Source organism: Tetrao urogallus (assembly GCF_951394365.1).
Source record: "Tetrao urogallus genome assembly, chromosome: 2".
In the NCBI taxonomy this organism is placed as follows: Eukaryota; Metazoa; Chordata; class Aves; order Galliformes; family Phasianidae; genus Tetrao; species Tetrao urogallus.
The window spans coordinates 95,962,092-95,981,157 of record NC_136814.1 but is presented as its reverse complement, the minus strand read 5'-3'; the positions used below and the strand labels follow the sequence as shown (position 1 = coordinate 95,981,157).

At 43.0% G+C, this 19,066-nt stretch overlaps 1 protein-coding gene across 1 annotated transcript; it reads right to left on the bottom strand.

Annotated features, from left to right (window-relative positions):
- Window positions 1-6,910: 6,910 nt before the first annotated feature.
- Window positions 6,911-14,582, bottom strand: SLC66A3 (solute carrier family 66 member 3; the record flags this gene model as incomplete). Its single annotated transcript, XM_079532635.1, has 7 exons — window positions 6,911-6,999; window positions 8,950-8,991; window positions 10,101-10,221; window positions 11,434-11,491; window positions 12,069-12,138; window positions 12,614-12,696; window positions 14,440-14,582. 7 exons carry the CDS (start codon window positions 14,580-14,582, stop codon window positions 6,911-6,913), a joined length of 606 nt encoding a protein of 201 aa, XP_079388761.1.
- Between the last annotated feature and the right edge of the window lie 4,484 nt (window positions 14,583-19,066).

Genomic DNA, 19,066 nt, shown 5'->3' with positions numbered 1-19,066 from the left:
TTTGCGTAGAGTACAACATTAAAAATGTATGCAGTAAAACTGTTTCCATTCACTGAATGCATAAATATTTTATATATAAAAAAAAAATGTTACATTGTGGGAAGTTCTATCCTTTTCTGAATTGGAGAATATTATATATATATTTTTAAATAAACTATTTGAGTAAGGTAAAATAGTTCCTGAACTTGACAAGCTGGTAATTAATTGAAGTATTGAAACATATAGGCAACTACTGCAGCAGATATGGGGAAGGCAAAGCCAAGCAGAGGCTGTGTGGAGAAGAAGGGCACGCTCTGTGGAGTTGGTTTGCAGCCCATCATGTACCAGGTTGGATCTGTTGCACTTCCTCTGCATGTCTTGCCCTCATCTATTGTGAATCCCTACAGCCCTGTCATGCCTGGTATTTTAGGAACTGTATGTCATACTGTATTTACTAGCTGCAGTTTATACAGTCTGTACTTACAGAAATAGTTACTAGCTACACATACAGCAGGCTGTATTGAGAAGGTATTGTAGAATGATAGGGGCTGAAATGGAGCACAGTTTGCTGGTTGGACCTCTCCCATAAAGCAAGTCCTCCTTAGAAGGGGGACCTCAAGACCTGGTCTCTTTGGGTTTCCAGTGCCTCTAGGGATGAAAGTACTGTAGCATTCCTCAGCTCTCCTACATGCAGTTGTGTCCCAAAAGAAACAAACATGGGCAATGTTGAGCTGTAACGTGGAGGTCGTTTGGCCAGTAGTATGATGTGAACAGCCTTTGTTTTGTACCCAGGACAGAAAAGCCAGAGCAGTTCTTCTGTCCCTCTTGCGTGTCAGAGCTTTCATTTGCTGATCTGTGGATTGAAAGGACCCCATTAATATTAGTTCCTGGGGGTTGCAGTGTCTCCCTATTGTCTGGTATTTAAAACTGAGAGAAGAATATCAGGGACTGGATGTTTCATATGGTTTATTTTTGTAACAGGGCTGTTGCAGCAAACAGAACGTTTTTATGGCCTGGCTGATTTTATCTAAAAAAATTATCTTATTGCAAGTCCTGTTGTTTCACAAGAGTATACAGACACAGCCAAGTATACAGCCAAGCTGCAGATTAACCTTCTGCAAAAATCAGGGCTCAAACTGGGAGCCAGAAGCTCAAGACATGTACAGACAAGTTGCTGTTGGTTTCCATCCAGGAGCTCATCAGCACAGAAGCTGGACGAGAAGCCCCCATCTGAGCAGCATGTCAGCTGACACAAAGGCCTTCCTGAAAGTAGATTTCCATGACTGTCCTGGTTGTGTGCTGCACTTCCATAGTTCCAGTGGCTCCTGCCAAAGCTCAGCCCCTTACAGCGATGCCGGATGGAGCACCAAGCATGCGTGCAACAGAACTCAGAACTTCCTGCACTTCTTAGCGTGGCTGATGCTGAATCTAAAACATGATACAGACTGCAGTTCTTCCAAGGATTTGGAAGCGCAGAAGCTGAAGTACTTTGACAGTCAGCAAATGTAAAGAGTCACTGATGTTTCACTGCAAGTGTCTGGATCTTTTACCACCTCTTGAAGATGCTGGATGCTTGGCAGGCACTCAGCAGCTCTCTTGGGTCACTGTGGCCAGCAAGCTTTCTGCTGGACACAGCGTGCTTTCTGTGTTCAGTTTCTCAGGAAGTTCTGGATGTTAATTAGGAGTGTGAGCATTTGTAATATAATCTTGCAGTGACACTGTAAGCTGCTTCAGGGATCATCAGTGTCCCGTGGACCATGGGGGTTTGCATACTGCTTTGAAATATCTCTCACAAGAGTGGGAAGGAGTTTTCATTTGAATCTGTTTAAAAGATGTTGACAGAGCAGTTCTGAAACTAATTCATGCTCTTAGTTACAGTTGCCTGTGAAGCAGGTGATATACTCAGACATGCTCACATGAGCCTACTGAGGTGTATGTGGCAGGAAAGAACACTGTCTGAACACTGCTGGTGTAGTTTGTTCCAGAACTACTGCAATGAATGAGAGAGCTCCCTGTAGCTCCAAGATGCCTGTGAGGACTAAGCCTTACTACAAAGTTTGGGATTTACAATCTTTACCCCTTTGTAGGCAGGAAGTAGTGTTCGATCAGGGTAAGATAGGCACGTTACTTCCTGATACTTGCTATTGCAACCACGCTGCAAGATTTGATCAGTACTGCTCTTGCTCCACTGATCTTACAGAAACCATGAGATTAAAGTGATCTTTCAAAATGAAAGACACGTTGAATGCACTGCTGCACGAGGGAGCAAAATTATGAAGTCTTGAGTGTATGCAATCCTACATACCTAAAGAACTCTGGAAGGACGTATCTTCACCCTGAAAAGAAAGGGCAGAGAGCAGCAATTCTGTGTCCCTGTGGCTTTCTTTAGGTTGCTGGGAGGAACGACAGAATTGCCTTCTCACACCTTGGTGGAACCTGTATGTAGTCACTCAAAAGTGAAAGAGGGTAACAAAAAACGTTTTGCATAAGCTCAGTTTATGCTTCAATACAGTCCTGACCATGTAATTTACACAGGGCACAGAGGCATAGAACGCATGCTCTTCTATTTACACCTCTAGTATGGTGTGAGACAGGCCAGCACTTTGGTACTGCTGACTGAAGCCTCCAAAAGCAGAAATAGTCAACGTCCCAAAGAGAGCACGTGCACTGAAGATTTCCAGTTACAACAAGGTGGTAAGTAAAATTGTTTTTTTAGCATGGAGCCATGTTACTATTCAATTTTAATCATTATTAGCTGGCTCTTCTTGCCACGCTGAGATAGTGCAGGTTCTGCCCTTTCATTTCCAGAATGCTTGACGGATAAAACGAGATTTCAGCCCTGTTCAAGTGCTCTTCCTGTGAATAAATAATACCACATAATATAAGGAAGCACTTGTTTAGTCTACGCACAGTCTAAGCTAGCTCTGCTGAGCTGGATAAATTCCAGCCTCAACAACAGAAAAACAGGACATGAATTAAATCATGACAAATATTTAAATTGTATTTAGGATATCCCCTTAAATTTAATCGGGAGTAATACATAGGATCATTATGTCTGTATTTTACCTCCAAACCAAAGCTTGGAACATTTCCAAGAAGGATTCTTGCCCCCAACCACTACCAAGGAAGGAAGGATGGACTGGTTGATGTCCTGGAGGTGTCTCTCTGTCTGCTATCAGGCAGCAAAGGCTGAGCTATATCAAGGCTCTGCTCTGTCCCTGCTGAGGCCTCAAGCAATAGCATCCAGCACGTGGTGAACTGGCAGGTCCTCATGGTACTGTTTGTCGTGGCTCTTGGGAGCCTATCTGACCTCAGCAGCCCTTACCTCTGGGAAATAAAGCTCAAAATCAAGCAAATTAAGCCCTGACCGAAATCAAGAATTTGATAACATTTGATTCAAAGGTGGTTGGGTTTTTTTGTTTTGTTCCCTGTCTGCCAGCCCGCTCCTTTCTCCCGTTTTACTGGATTGCATTGGCAGGACCAGGTTGAGAAGCAGCTACACACACACATAAGCCAGCAGAAGAGCTCCCAGAATAGGGAGCTGAGTGCTCAAAGCTGTAAAATCTTTTGCTGGATTAGTGCAATGCAAAGAAACACTGAGCCTGTGTGCTCTTACTCCATGCAGAAAGCTAAGTCTTATGGAGGGAAAGTCCTGGGTTTGCATGTGTGATCACTGATCACAAATCAGAAACAGGCTTTTGGGAAAAGAACCATACCCATCTTCCACTGTCGATGCATCCCCTCTTTTAGAGTTGCAGCCTGTTCTCTGCAGTCACATCCTTGTTCTGCCCTTGGGCAGCGGGTCTCAAGAGAAATGCCTCCTCTGACATGCTGCTAAAGAGAGCTTTGTTGCTGAATGCATGCTGTAGCTTAACCACTTAACATAGTTAACACACAATCATAAAGTCACAGCTGGAGAGACTTGGGGCTGCATTCAAATTTCACTGGCCTGTACTAGATTGAAATTTAGTATTGTTTGGGCAAGACAACTCATACTTCTTGTAAGCCCTGGTAGGTCCCACGCTTTCCAAGCCAGGGAAAGCAGTTTTACCCTGTGAACGTGTTGTCACCTGATGCAAGCAGAGGCTGTGAGGGTGATTCAGCACTTCAACACGATCTGCATGTGGAGAATTACCTTCACCTCTGTGGACAGAAGTTGCTTACTGCCTTTCAAACAATAAACAGACCTGAGCTGCTTTCCCTGTTTGCTCTGGGCCACCTGCTGCACCGTGCACTGAACAACTTACTTGCACCCACCCCAATAACCACTGAGTGTCAGGTTTAACAAGATTTATCCTTCTCTTTTGTCTAAAGCTACTGCCTTTAATCCAGCTACTTGAGAAGATTATGGTTTACAGATAGAAGGCCGCAGGATCTATGCCTGTATGGGGCTTGCCCAAGACTTGAACACAATTCTCTACTTTACAAAAAGAAATGAAATTATTCTTTGGGAGCAAAAAAAAAGAAAGAGAGAGAGAAAAGTACATACAACTACCACCACCACCTTCTGACTTGTTCATATCCCACACGGCTTAAGAATTCATGCTCCAGCTTTCCAAGTCCATAGAATTACTCTACTTAAGCTCATCATTTACCCAACTGTTTCTTTCCTTTGTTTCCCACAAGTTTCCAAGATTTATCCTCCATACATCAACTATCTTTTGAAGAACTTACCTTAAATGCATTTCCAACATTTTACGATGGAAAAACAAGTGAAGTGCTGATGATCAAACCAGAAGTAGTCTCAATTTTCCTACAGAGTCACTGAGGAGGTTGAAAGACACCAATAACAGAGTTCTGAGTCCAAACAGAGCACTGTCTATTAAAACAGATTAAAAAACAGATAAGAGATGTGTGTTTTGTTCCTGTAAGGTGCTGGACCTCTCTGCATTGTACAGGTTGACAGATGTACAGCCTGATGCTTTGAGTGTTAAAGTGAAGGCTGCCCATTTATGACCTGTAATGAACTTTTTTTTCTCTTTTCGTAAAAGGACACAGAATAAAAACATTGAACACAAAACTCACAAGAATGACATTAATCAATCATGAAGAATAGCATTTATTCATAAGACCTGGAAAATGTATTACATGCCACTTGCCAGCAAATTAGACAGTTCAGATAGCTTCAGTAAAATCAGTAGAATATTTACAATTACTCTCTCAACCAACAGAGAAACTTCTGAGCATTCTTTACTGAAGCAGTAAAAAAGCCTCATGTTTTAATTTTCTCTCAGTAATGTGAGATACCCAAAAGCATATGTCCACAGACATACCTCTTTCCACCCCTTCCCTCCCCAGAATCAGAGCTGACAAAGCAGCTTTGTTTCAGACAGTGAAGGTCTCTGCTTGCTGTACGACTGCTGGCAGAAAGATCCGCTTTTGCAGATCCCACTGCTCTGTAACATCCCAGTGATTCAGCACGTTGCAAGGAAAACCTGACTCAAATGTACTCACTGAGTCTTCCCATAGTTTGCAAGCCTGCCAGGATCACGAGCGCCTTGTTTTCAGCATGCTGATCAGCAGCAATAGTGTAAGACTATTGAAAAGGCCTATCTTCTCATTTTGGAGAATGCGTTGAGAAATCAGTGGTCGTTCTATTTCTCTTTGGTACCTGCTCTAACTTAGGGTTGGAAAAGTACCTCTTCCAAAAGTAAAATCCCCTGCTACAAGTTTTTAAGAACATCTTTCTTCCTTTTTAAACATACCTACTAAAACCGGTTGGAATCTTCACAGTAAAAATTCAACTTCGGTCTATAAATTCTTCAGGACAGGTTAAAAGCAAGAAAGCATACTGTAGCATCATCAAAGCCTGATAAACACTGCAGACGGGTTTGCTTCAGTGCATCACAGTGCATAGATGGGCTACAGTCAGAGCAGATTGCATACGGAGACTGGGCATCACTGCAGGAGCCTCTCTGCAGGAACAGAATTAACTCTCAGAGTCTCACTAATCTCCGTACCTTCCAGTTACTGCTGTTCCCAAAACAGTATGTTCAGTGATGGAGAGCGCATGCTGAGAAAGAAGAACACGGTTGTTTTTGTTCTTATCATAATAAAAACTGCCTGTATGGAAGTGACTACAGATACCCTGTAACAGGGGTGTGAATGTACTGCTCAAGTGCTGCGTGCAGTGCTGCAGTCTCAGCTGGATCCCTGACTTTGTTAAACTCATTTAGAAATATATTCTGAATTGGGCCTTTACCCAGATTTTCTCCATGCTAAAATACAGGTACTTAACATCTGACTATTTGAGTTGCTTGCAAGAAAAAGAAGCACCTGGCACTGGCAGCAGATGTAGACAGAAGAGCAGATATGCTGCCACAAAGTTCTGTTGTATAATTGGTAGAGTTGAAGAAAATAATTGCTAATATGTAACCAGAAAGTACTGAAGTGACATGAGAACATATACATGTCTAAATACAAATACCTTGTTCATTTACTAAAAAAGATCCAGAGAAAAAGTGGGATCAGGGAAACTCGTCACAAATAACTAACAAAAGTGTGCTGCCTAAATTAAGTATCTTAACAGAATTGTTTCTATGAGAAAATAAGCGGAACTGCACTAAATCTTTCTGGAGACAAATACGAGGCTTAAGAGAGAGTGCTTCACAGAATCAGAATCGTCTGAGTTGGAAAGAAGCCTTGAAAGCCATCTGGTTCCACTCCCTGCAGTGCACAGGGACACCCACAGCTCCACCAGGTGCTCAGAGCCCCTCCAGCCTGACGTTGGGTGTCTCCAGGGATGGGGCATCCACCACCTCTCTGAGCAACCTGTGCCAGTGCCTCACCACCCTGATGGTAAAACACCTTTTCCCCTATATCCAGATTAAATCTCCCCTTTCAACTTCTCCTCAGCTTTTTTCTGTTGTTTAACCATATCAGTTTCCTTTTCCCTTTTTTTCTTTTCATACTGCATGCTGATGAGCATCTTCTAATCGGTCTTTTTAGTTCTCCTGTAGCGCAGGATTGTGGCCGTGACCCAGATATTGAGAACGAGCATGGTTATGAAACGGATGAGAACTACAAAGGAAAAACAAACAACTCTCATTAAGCGTCATTCCAAAAAATCATCTGCGGTCATTTTCAGCAGATGCATTTTTTGTCAACCTCTCCTGGTGTACAAATTGCTGCTTTCCTTTCAGTAAGTTCCACGAGCACTTTTAGGAACCCAAATTCTCAAAGTAAATGCAGCAGAGAAGGGCACTGAAAGCACTCAGCGTTTGTGAGGGCTGTCTGAAAATAGCACGCCTTTCTCCTGTGACAAGGCCAGCAGAGCCGCCCCATCCACACAGGTATTTACACCTCACACAAACTCAGAGCCACAGATTCTGTGTCCTTTACAGTTGTGTGCATTGCTCATAATAAACAGATTATTCTCTGCTGCCATCTGTTCATTATAGGATGGCTTAGGTTGGAAGGGACCTCAAGGATCATGAAGCTCCAACCCCCCTGCCACAGGCAGGGCCACCAACCTCCCCATTTAATACCAGACCAGGCTGCCCAGGGCCCCATCCAACCTGGCCTTGAACACCTCCAGGGATGGGGCATCCACAACCTATCTGGACAGCCTGTTCCAGCACCTCACCATTCTTACAGTCACAAATTTTCCCCTGATATCCAACCTCAATCTTTCCTCCCTCAACTTCAAACCATTTCCCGTTGCCCAGCTGTTATCAACCCTTTCAAAGAGTTGATTCCCCTCCTGTTTGTAGGCTCCCTTTAGGTACTGAAAGGCTGCAATGAGGTCACCCCGCAGCCTTCTTTTCTCCAGGCTGAACAAGCCCAGCTCCCTCAGCCTGTCTTTGTAGTGGAAGTGCTCCAGCCCCCTGATCATCTTTGTGGCTCTCCTTTGGACCATCTCGAGCAGCTCCCTGTCTTTCTTGTACCAGGGGGTGGCTCAGACCTGGGCACAGTACCAGTACAGACAGGGCCTCACAAGGGCAGAATAGAGAGGGATGATCACCTCCCTGTCCCTCTGTTAGGCTGAGACTTTGGGGATACAGGAAATACAGCTGTCTTATTTAATGATGGGGAATCTGACAACTTAGGAAAAGGCTCTGTTCTTCAGAACCATGATTAGATTGCCCCATTTTTTTAAATGAAAATGATCACAGTGTCTCCACGTGTGGCACAATCACAGGCAAATGTAGCTTTGGTTCAGAAGTACTCCTTAAAAGTTCCCTGAGCACATATGGATCAAGATAAACATCCCAACCTATTTAAGAGCTAGACATGAACTCAAATCACTTTCTGTTATGGCTGCACAGTGTGTTTGCTGCCATCTCTTTCACATTCCCAAGCTTACTGTGCTGCATTTTAAAACACAGCCTTAACCAGAGGCAGTTTACATTTGAAGGATTCAGTTTTATGGCAATTTCAAGAAAAGACAGTGCTTTTCTCCCTTCCCTCCTCCCCCCATTACACCTCTCTGGCTTCTAAGCACCTGTGGGTGAGCTGGGCTTGATAGCTGACCCAGGTTATACTTCTACACCTGCACTTGGCCGTTCTTTTGGTGATCCTGCATGGCCCCACCAACTCCTACCCAGGCAGTAAGCAAGTGGGGTGCGAAGGAATAAGGAACTGAAGAGGGCATTTCCTTTTCCAGTGGAAGAGCCACTTTAACTGCTTGTAAAACTAGGCTGTCGAGGGCTGCTTAAAAAATCCACTCAGCTCTTGTTTCTGCTGAAGCATTAGCTCTGAACTGGAACAAAGATTCACCACATAAAGTACCACGTGATTTTGTTGTTGCCACCAGCTCTTGATTTTGAACCAGATATTGATAATACGTGCTGTACCTTTTTGATCTTTCAGTTTTGTCAGCATCAATCTTTTTCAAGGACAGTAAGAAGCTGTTAAACAAACTTTCTTCATAATTAAATTAGATGCAAATTATATTTTAAGCTTTTAGGATACAGTTAAAATCTACCAAAGCAGCTGTTCCCTGGAAAGGTAAGCCACTCCCATACTCACCTATCAGATCATTTGTAGTCATTACAGTCGTAAATATTCTTGCTGTAAATTGAAGGGATTGTTATTAGTGGATGAGACAGAACACGCTTACAACTTCCAAACACTGCTGAAGTCTGTGTTTTGCAACAGAGCATATCCTGGCATGAGAACACACATGGTATAAACACTTCCACTTTCAGTGCATCCACTCCTCACTGTTTTATCCTCAGCAATCAAGCTCTCACAGCTGAATGGCACTGTACCAGAGGCCTTGCTTTAATTGGAAAGTCACTGATTGTGGTACAAAAATTCTGATTATCTCTACTTCCATGAACTGCAGGTGGTCAAAGGTCAGTGCTTCTTCAGTTCATCCCCTCCTGCTGCAGTTGATAGTGGGTTACACCCACAATCTTGTTGGTATGACTAAGCCATTGTAAGTGTTCACATGCATGCTTTCAGGTCTCTGCAAACATGAGCAATTAAGCTTCCCTCCCCACTACAAATCTAAACATTAAATACTTTGCATTTGCAGGAGGCTAAAACCATTTATAAAGACTACTGCCACTGCTCAACTGACAGACCACAACTTCTACTGACTGACTTAAAACATCATTGGTTTCACAGGTAATCAGATCCAGGAGCAGTATGTTTTATAGCTTGGATATACAAGTTTTGTGAGGGCACTTCTAACATAGAACTGTTCATGGTGGCTGCTCAGCATTCTTGATACATTTTTTGTTTTTCTTTACTGAATGAAGCATTTACATTTAGACTTGGAGTTAAAGGTGTTCAGCGTTAAAGCATGTACTTGTAAATGGCTTTTCAGAATTAGCACTCTTTGTCTACATAATAGCAAAGCATAGCACCTTTTCATGCTGAGTCACTGCTGATCAATTCCTAAGTGCCAGAACACTGAAATCTTTTCCTTATAAAGGCTCTCCTTCAATCACTTTATCTGCATATCTTCCATTAATTATTCTTGCACGTTTCCTAAATCAAAGTGGCACGGTGACTGAGCTGGTGTCAGCGACGGCACTTGACTGACGGTGTGCCTCAGCAGGCAGCACTAAGTGAAACTGCAAGAGGCAAGATTTTTACCTATGGTTGGCCAAAGACCTACTGAAGGGATTAGGAGCAGACACGGCTTCACACCATGAGCCCCCATGGCTTACTTGCACAGGTGTACGCAGACATGCTCCAGGTCAAGGCGCTCACTTGTCCAGAATCTTTGCTCTGCCACAGGCACCGCAGCTGAGCGAGCTTACTTGCTGCACTGATGAGCGTGCACAAGTTCTGTAAAGCACAGAGAAAGAGAAGGAAGCTCTGCTGCTGCCATGTTGTTAGCCAAGTGTTTAGCATATGGCTGTTAGCACGTACCTTACTGGAAACACGAGCAGATTCTTCATTTAGGAGAAAAAAGTAATTTGCAACCTAAGAGTTACATCTCCTTAGCAAGGAACCACGAAGCACAAAATTAAAGCTGTCAGAGACAAGGCTCTGGTTTCTAAGGTACTGCTCAGGAAGAAGTTCAGGAAGCACAGATGCTATTGCTATTGGCAAATACTTGGCAGAGGACGATATAATAGGAGCTAAAGAAATAAAAAAGCTCCTCAACCTGCTCCATAAAACTGTTTATGGATGTTAGCTAAAATGAGACTGATCCAGTCTAAACAGTAAGGTTGATTCATGCCATCTGTTACCATTATGTCTGGCAAACAAAACCATAAAAGAATGAGAAAACTGAGAAGAATGTGTGGAAACTGAGTCCAATAGCTGGGAGAAAAGTAATGAAGGGGAAGGACTATTCAACCTGATGTCCTTCTAAGAGGGACTTTGCAAAAACCCTCCCTGTGGACTCCTGGGCCTTGCTTGGATTTCCCTTGCAAGGAAGCATTGCTAATTGGGCTTAGAAGCTTTATCCCTGTCTGCAGTACTTTTTACATCAGCAATTCCAGTTCACCTGGAATCAACTCTTAACTTTTTCTGCTCCAGTATAAAAAAGTCAAGGGCCATCTTTAATCTACAATGAGAACTTTTCTTTGAAAACTGAAGGACTAAATAAAAACCATATATTGTGAAATACATAGCACCACACTACAAAAGCTTTGACTGATGCTCTGTTCTTTCCTTCTCGCATTAAAGATCTACTAACAGGGATGATGCCATCTGGACTGAAGAGACCAGCTCCATTCAACCTTCCTTGCTAGTTTTAATGTGACTCAGTGACAAGGTCACATCAGCAGATCTAACACTCATCCCAACACAGTCAACATAATTCTACCTCAGAACATAATTCTTTTCCTACAGTATTTTAAGTGTTATGTTTTGAAGCCACTCATGGAAGTGAAAGAAATAACTGTACTTGAAAACTGTTTTTTCTGAAAGTGAAACTAAGTGAGGAATTCTTCCAAGAACAAATATAAGTAGAGATTTCAATGATAAAGATTTCCAGAACAAGACAATTTCCTACATGGACATAATATCAAATAATCATGCAGCTCTTACCATGGCCAGGTCTATGATCCACCTCCGCAGCGTTAGCATGTACCAGCCCCCCCAGAACCTTACAGCACGTTAAGTTTCATAGCAATGAATGTTCTAGGATACCAAAGCTCTCTCTAGGGAATTAGATTTAGCATCCAGAAATAAGTTTTACAAGACTATGCAATCTGGATAAAACATAAGAAGCACTAGTTGAAGCACTAAGTGCTCCTATACTGCAGGCTTTGGTTGAAGAGCACCCGAGTTTCTGAAGATCTGCTCCAATGCACAAGATGAGATTTAAGCCTAAATCGTATGCGTTATTTAAAAACAAGCACTCCTCGGCACAAGTACAATCAACATGGGTAGGGACTGAAGAAGGTTCACCATTTGCACCCTGCATCTCTAGCTAAGATGTATATTAAGAAGAGGTCGTACTCCTTATCAGCTGTGGGCCTTAGCTATATGCATGGCTGCCTTCACACAGAGATGTTACTGCACCCCAAGAAATAACATGTGAATGTGGAATGCGTGCTGAGAGGCAGCTGGCTGAATATGAGTTGCAAAACAAATATGAGCACAAAACAAAGGATGACATAACTGTGCAAACAACTACCAAACAAGCAACGTAAACCAAACTGCTGGATTGCAAAGGATACGTGACTGCATAAAGCAAAGCTTGTTTCATGTTTCCACTGAAATGCAGAATAAGCAAAAGGAGAATGACATCTGAAATAAATAAAAGATTGCTTGTCAGCCAAAGGAAAGAAAGGGCCCAAATGCAATTCTAGAAAAAGAGCTCCATTGGGCACCATGTCTACGGCCTCATTTCTTACAGGTTTGTCTCTCAAATTCAATCAATGTCCAAAACACTGCAAGCTCCAAAAGGACGCTTTTCTCAGAGTCTGGAGCATTTACAAGGTTCCTCTCCAATATGGAGTAACCGTAATAAAGGATAAGCTTACACTGTAACTCCACTGCATGTCTATTAATCAGATCACTCTGCTCTACCTGATCATCTACTTTCATCAAACATACAAGAATTCAACTACATTTGAGCTATTAATTCCCATTTCCTCCCAGCTCCAGCTAGAACTGGTCAATGGATTCATGTTACTGCAGTGGAGTATTCTACCTCCAGCAGAGCCCTGGCCTGCTGGGGGAGCCCCATCTTATTTCCAAACCCCTGCTCCAAACAGATTACCTTGAGCGATGATGATGGGATATTCCAGGTATGACTGCAGAGGGTAATCATAATAAATCTGGTACCTCAGAAACACAACGAAGCTGGACAGAAAGACATAAAACAACATGACTGCATAAGGGGACACCACAGCTCCTTCACAACTTATTTTTTGTACTGTTTTTAATTATCTTTTGGTTGTGCCAAAAGGATCTGGATAGGCATAATGCTTTCAAACTGATCTAACAGACATGCACACCAAGTGCAAGCCTGATTATTCCATAGCCTATTGTTGTTATCCACAAGTAGAGTAAGACAGTGAGCTTCCTGACGTACTTCTGTGTCACGGTGTAAAAGGCATAATTGCAGCTAGTGAGAAAAAACTACGGGCTTCAAGACCTTGAAGCTATCTTCTCTTTTCAGTTACGTTGGCACCTTGTGATAACTCTGATTTATTTATGTCAGTAGATCTATCTGTAAATTAAACATGTCTTACAGGAGTAAAAAATGCCTTCGAAGCCATCCAGACTACACCAGTATAAGATTGCCCCATGTAGCTGAATAGTCAGCTGAGAGCCTGCCCTCAAGTGCACCAAGCAATGGCAAATGTTCCTGCTGCTCCACAACAAAATATCTAAAAGGATGCTGTAACCACACATTCTTTGCTTTCTTCAATCATCATGCAGGTCCACAGAGTCCAACAGACATTTCCAAGCTGTAGAGTCTGCAGAGAAAGACTAGTGGAGAAAAAATGGTGGTTTGCAGCACACAAACATGGTTTAAGGAACTTCCTGCCTGGTGGAATCAGAATCCTTAGAGTTGGAAGAGACCTCTGAGGGCCACCTAATCCAACTCCCTTGCGATGAACAGAGGCACCACAGCTAAATCAGGCTGTCCAAGGCCTGATTCAACCTCGCCTTGAAAGTCTCCAGGGATGGGGCATCAACCACATCTCTGGACAAACTGTTTCAGTGCTTCACCACCTTCACTGCAGAAGACACTTTCCTTACATGTAACCTACTCTATTCTCTCTGAGCATGAAGCCATTTCCCCTTGCGCTATCACCACAGATCCTGCTGAAGAGTCTGTTCCATTCTTTCCTGTAGTTCCTGTTTAGATGAAAGTAGGTAACAGTCTTTTGCAATATTCAGGATTAAAACAGCTAAATTCTGTTAAGAACTTCCTCTAAGCCATATTTGTTCTAAACTCAGATACACCCCTTTCCACCACCATCATTCTTCACATTGCTCCTCAGTCCACTCTGAGTGCATTCTGGCTCTGCAGAACCATCCCAGAACTTGAGGACAGAAAGCACTCTGTGGCTGGACCCACTATGGGTTGCAGAATGAAGAGTGCTACTAAATAAACAATCCCAATAAATCTTTCAAAACAGCATCACTGAAAACCCTTCAATATACTTTTGTCCTCAACACGGCTCGAAAAAGCCTGTAATCTTCTGAAGGACTGATTACATTCTGTCTGTATGGATGAGAGAATCCTGTCTGACTGGCACAGGTACCTGCACAACCAGCACACGCACCACGGAGAACCCAAGTACCACAGGATCACAGGACGGTTGGATTGGAAGGGACCTCACAGCCCACCTGCCCAACCCCTGCCGTGGGCTGGCTGCCTCGCACCAGCTCAGGCTGCCCAGCGCCCACCCAACCCGGCATCGAGCAGCTGCAGGGATGGAGCACCCACAGCTCTCCGGACAGCTGGGCCAGGAGCTCACCGCCCTATGAGCAAAGCATTTCTCCTCATCGGCCAACCCAAATCTGCCCTCCGTTAGCTTAAAGCACTTCCCCCTCGCGCTGTCACTCCCAGATCCCGGCACGCCGCCTTACCCCACCAGCTCCAGCACGAGGCTGCCCAGGCTGAGCCCCCGCGCCGACCCTGCCGCCAGCACGGCCGCCAGCTGCGGCAGCTTGATGACAGCGCACACCGCCCAGGTGCTCCAGTGCGCCACATCCAGCAGGGTCGCCGCCATGATGCCCCGACCCGCAGCGCGGAAGGCGGCGTGGCGGGAGGGGCGGGAGTCTGCCAGGCCCGGCCCCGCCCTGCCCGGCCTCTGTGGAGCGCTTGCGGCCGCCCTGTCACGGCGGAATGCGGAAGGGATTTACATCGCAGTTGAGCTGTAATTCATCGCGTTTGAGTCTCTGAGGCGCAGTAGTTCATCTCATAGCGAATTGGTATTCTAATGTCCAGGTTAGAATAAAGGAAGTCCCATGACTGGAAGGAGGCTGTGGATACCCCGTCCCTGGAGGCATTCAAGATAGGGATGTGGCTTTGGGCAGCCTGGTCTGCTGGTTGGTGACCCTGCACACAGCAGGGGTTTGGAACTCGATGGTCATTGTGGTCCTTTTCAACCCAGGCCGTTCTGTGATTCTATGATTCTATGAAAAAGTCAAGCCTGCTACCTATGACTGACTAACTCCATGCATCTGTGCAGGCTGGGGCCAACAGTCCAATAGATTCCTGTATTCTTGACATCTGAGGTTGTGTTGTACAAGTGTGCAGATCATGAATATAAAAGAAACGCTGGATGCTGCATGTAGGTCATAAGTTAGACGTGCAATACATTATATACATTTGTGGCAAACTGAAAACATGGCAGTGTTTATGTAAGGTTTACTTGATGTTAGGAAGAACACGCATTACAAGATGAATGAGAGCACTGTAAGCCAAAAAAAAAAAAAAAAAGAAAAAGAAAATACCACCCTGTTAACTCAGTGTGCACTCTGTGAAATGGCTCATTGAGCTAATCGAAGGTCTGAAGGCTGCTCTGGGTAATGGCATGTTATGTAAAATAATACGGTTAGCCAAAAAGAAGTACCAGAAGAGCCTAACATACCAGAACTGCCCCCCTTACACACCCACTTAGAAGCTTAATGCAAAAGCTGTCTTTTCAGTTCCTTTGGTTTTTAAGTGAGAAAATCATGCAGCTATTACAAAGCATTGGGATAGTTACCATTGGTTCTACCCTGCACTGTTTAGTTCGTTTCTCATTTGCAGCAATACCTGTAGCTGAGAGTTGCTGCATATGTGCATTTGTTAATTCACACACAGTATATCCAGTAAAGATGGGTAATCATTACTAACTGGGGAAAGCAGACAGTTTGAAGTGATCTATCAAAATCATAAAGTGAAACCAAATCTCGTAATGTTTACAGCTTCTGTATTTGGAGATTATTTTTTATTGCAATTTATTGATGCCAAATGAGAGGTTCTTGCTGGCATTCCCTGGGAAGCCAATGAAAAGACATTTGCAGCAGTTTTGCTCCACCAACCTGGCATAAAGGTGATAGGCTGAGGTGAGGCTTTAATCCCAGATTCTTGGAAATTCCATTTCTAAGTAATGGTGGTTTTGTGGGTACATGCAGCTTCTGAAAGAGGCTTTGAAAAGGTTACAGGATGACATCAGCCTGTGGCATCTGTCCTTCCTGAGACAGAGGAGAGCTGTGGGCAGGGCTGTAATGTACAGAACCAAGTGCCTCTTCAGCGCTTGGCAGCGATTCTGAGTTTCTTGGAAAAGCATCTGGTTTCAAAGAATTAATCCAACCAAACGTGGAGGTTTCTGAACAGGGCAAAGCAAGAGCTCACTTGGATTCAAAGTAGCAAGTATAGCTTTTAAGACAGATACTCTACTTCAGGAAGGTCGTCAAGGTTTTGCTGGTTTCTATCTGAGCAGGGCTTAGCAAAAGCAGTTTGAGGCCCTAACAAATTATTATTCGTTTCAAAACCCAGCAGTCAAAGAAAGTAAGCAAACAAACAAAAGACAAACAAACAAACACAAATCCATATAAAACAAAACAAAACAAAACCTACCCCACTTCTTGTGAAGAAGAAAATTATCCGCACTAAGATAAACATATACTCTGGAAATGTTGTTCTACAGGGTGTTCTTGAAGGCAAAAGGCAAAAAAAAAAAAAAAAAACAGGAAAGGCAAAAATGTGAATGTGCATGTATGTATGCAATATGTCTTTTATGTATTATACATTGTATTAGAAATATATCGGTGCCTGGACCTGGCCTCTTGTCCATCTAACTGTCTGTACATAATTGCTTTTTTCTTTTTGTGTTGTAGGAATCTTACTGTTCTTGTAATTTGCACCATGTTGCAATGTTCTTTGTAGGAAAACCCACTTAACTGCTGGTGTAGAATAATGCAAAGGTCAGGAAGCAGTTTTAAGTACAGTTTCAAAAAAAACATGGTTGGAATCACCAGTCTTCTAGAATAAAAAGCTTTATAGTTAAGATGCCATATGGGAGCTGTACAAAGACTACTCTAAGAGTATAAGAAAGACAGGTTTATATGAACTTACATATGTTTTGTTATAAAATATAATCCATTTCACACATTTTTATTATGAGAAGCGCTTGAAATGAGAACATGCAAGACTTGGAGGCACTGGGAACAATCCTTAAAAGAGAAAGCCATCTATCTAACTACAGAATTAAATTCAAATTCCTACCCACTTGTGCTCTTTAACTGAAAGAAATACAGAGAATGAATTCTCTAAACACAGATAATCTCTTCTTTGAGATCTGGCAGCAAAAGGAAAAAAAAAAAAACTCTTGTAAAACCATGAAGCACGAGTGATACATCATAAAAACTCTTCACAAGAAGCTTACAGCACAGTTTAGTATCTGTACAATCTCTTTAATAAATGGAGTTTCCACTGGTCATTTACAGATTTAAGTGCCGCTGTCATCCATTCTTTCTGAGAGACTCTGCTTATGTAAATAAAGATTTGTTGGTGAAATTAATTCTGGTAAGAGAAGAATGGTGGCTAAACTTGGGAAGAAAATTAATTCTGCAGAATACCTGTTTATTGCTTTCTGCTTACAGGTTCTATGGCAGTTTTGGTTCGCTCCTCAACTGCTTCCAGCTGTGTTTTCTGAAGGTTGCTGTATGCAGTAGGGAGAGGCAAAGTAACTTCAGAATGATCCAGCTGGTGCCAGAGGAGGGCTAACAGCAGCAGCATAAAGGAATTTTAATTTCAAAGGAACAGGTAGTAATTGAACAAAATATGTGTTCATGTTGGGAAACTTTTGTTCTATGAACAGTTGTTTTCTTGTTGGAGACATTACAGTGTCAACTGCTTAGATTTCAGCAGGAAATGCAAGTAAGTTCTGAGGGTGGGAGGAGCTGCTGCTATGCACGTTGTCGCCCACCAGTATTCCAGCAGCATTTCAATTAGCTTTATCACCAAGTCAAGGTGTGAACTTACTTTCACTACAGACTAGGCAGTAAGGATGGATTTTAGAGGGGCTCTGATTAAAAAAGGCACCTCTAGATGCAGTGAAAAGCGTTATCTGTGGCAGCCAGTAGAAGACTAAGGATGTGTGCTCATCAAAACGTGAGGTGCTTCGTCTGGATTTTTGAGATGTGGTCCATTCCAATCTGACCCAACTGATGTGAATTTTAATTCTTTTTGAATATGTTTTAAAAAGATGTTTTTTGTGATTCCAGCAACTCCAGTGTCGATCAGATAACAGATGAAAAATGCTTCAGTTACACAGTTTATACACTAACAGGCAAGCCATGTTAAATATGTCATTCCTGTTGGCTGTTTGTGTTTAACATTCAAAGGTACAGATTAATTCTGTAGTTAGATAGATGGCTTTCTCTTTTAAGGATTGTTCCCAGCCTCTCTCAGTGCAGCATTAGCCTTACCACTACCTTCTGTTATAGCAAACACGATTCTTCCTTCTGCAAGTTTAGACTGTTATTTTGAATATTGTCTGCCATGCACATGAAATACAAACAGCTGCTTTTCTCACTCCCTGAGTTATGTGTGTATCTGAAGACTGCTCTCCTGTTCCCATTCTCTTTCTATTTTTTCAGGTTAAGCTGTTTAATGTTTCCTCGTGGCCGAACTTCCCAGTACTCCATTTACAGTCTTTGCTTCTCAAGGCTCCTTAGTGGCCCACGTCTTCAGAGCAGGGCCTTCCATGTTTTGCCCAAAACTGGAAGAAACACTTCAGCTGAAGCAGTGCCAGTGCTGAGGAAGGATGAAGTTGTGCAGTGCTGTGACCATCCTCCGTCCTGTGCAATCCATTGTGCAGGGCCTCTCTGGGAGAAGGATTCTCCGGATTCATGCAGAGCAAACAGAGTTGAGAACCTGAAACTATTTAATGCCCTTTGAAATTAGAAATGAATTGTGCACTACTGTTGCTGCAACGGTGTCCTTTGCAGTGGATTACTTGGTGGGAAGTGAGTGCCATCTGCTGGTTAGAAAACGTGGAGCTTACTATGTTCCCACTAGGTGTATTTGAAATAAAAACAGTTCCTGCTGCAGCTTTCTTCTCTTAGAAGAAATCAGAAGGCATTTCAGCTCAGCAAGATATATATATATATATTTTTTTGAAAGTGTAGGTTTCCTTTTTCTGTGTCTGCACATAAAATGGCATCAGTCCTTGCATGGATTGCTTTAGTGATGCCATTTTATTTCTTCTCTAGATACCTC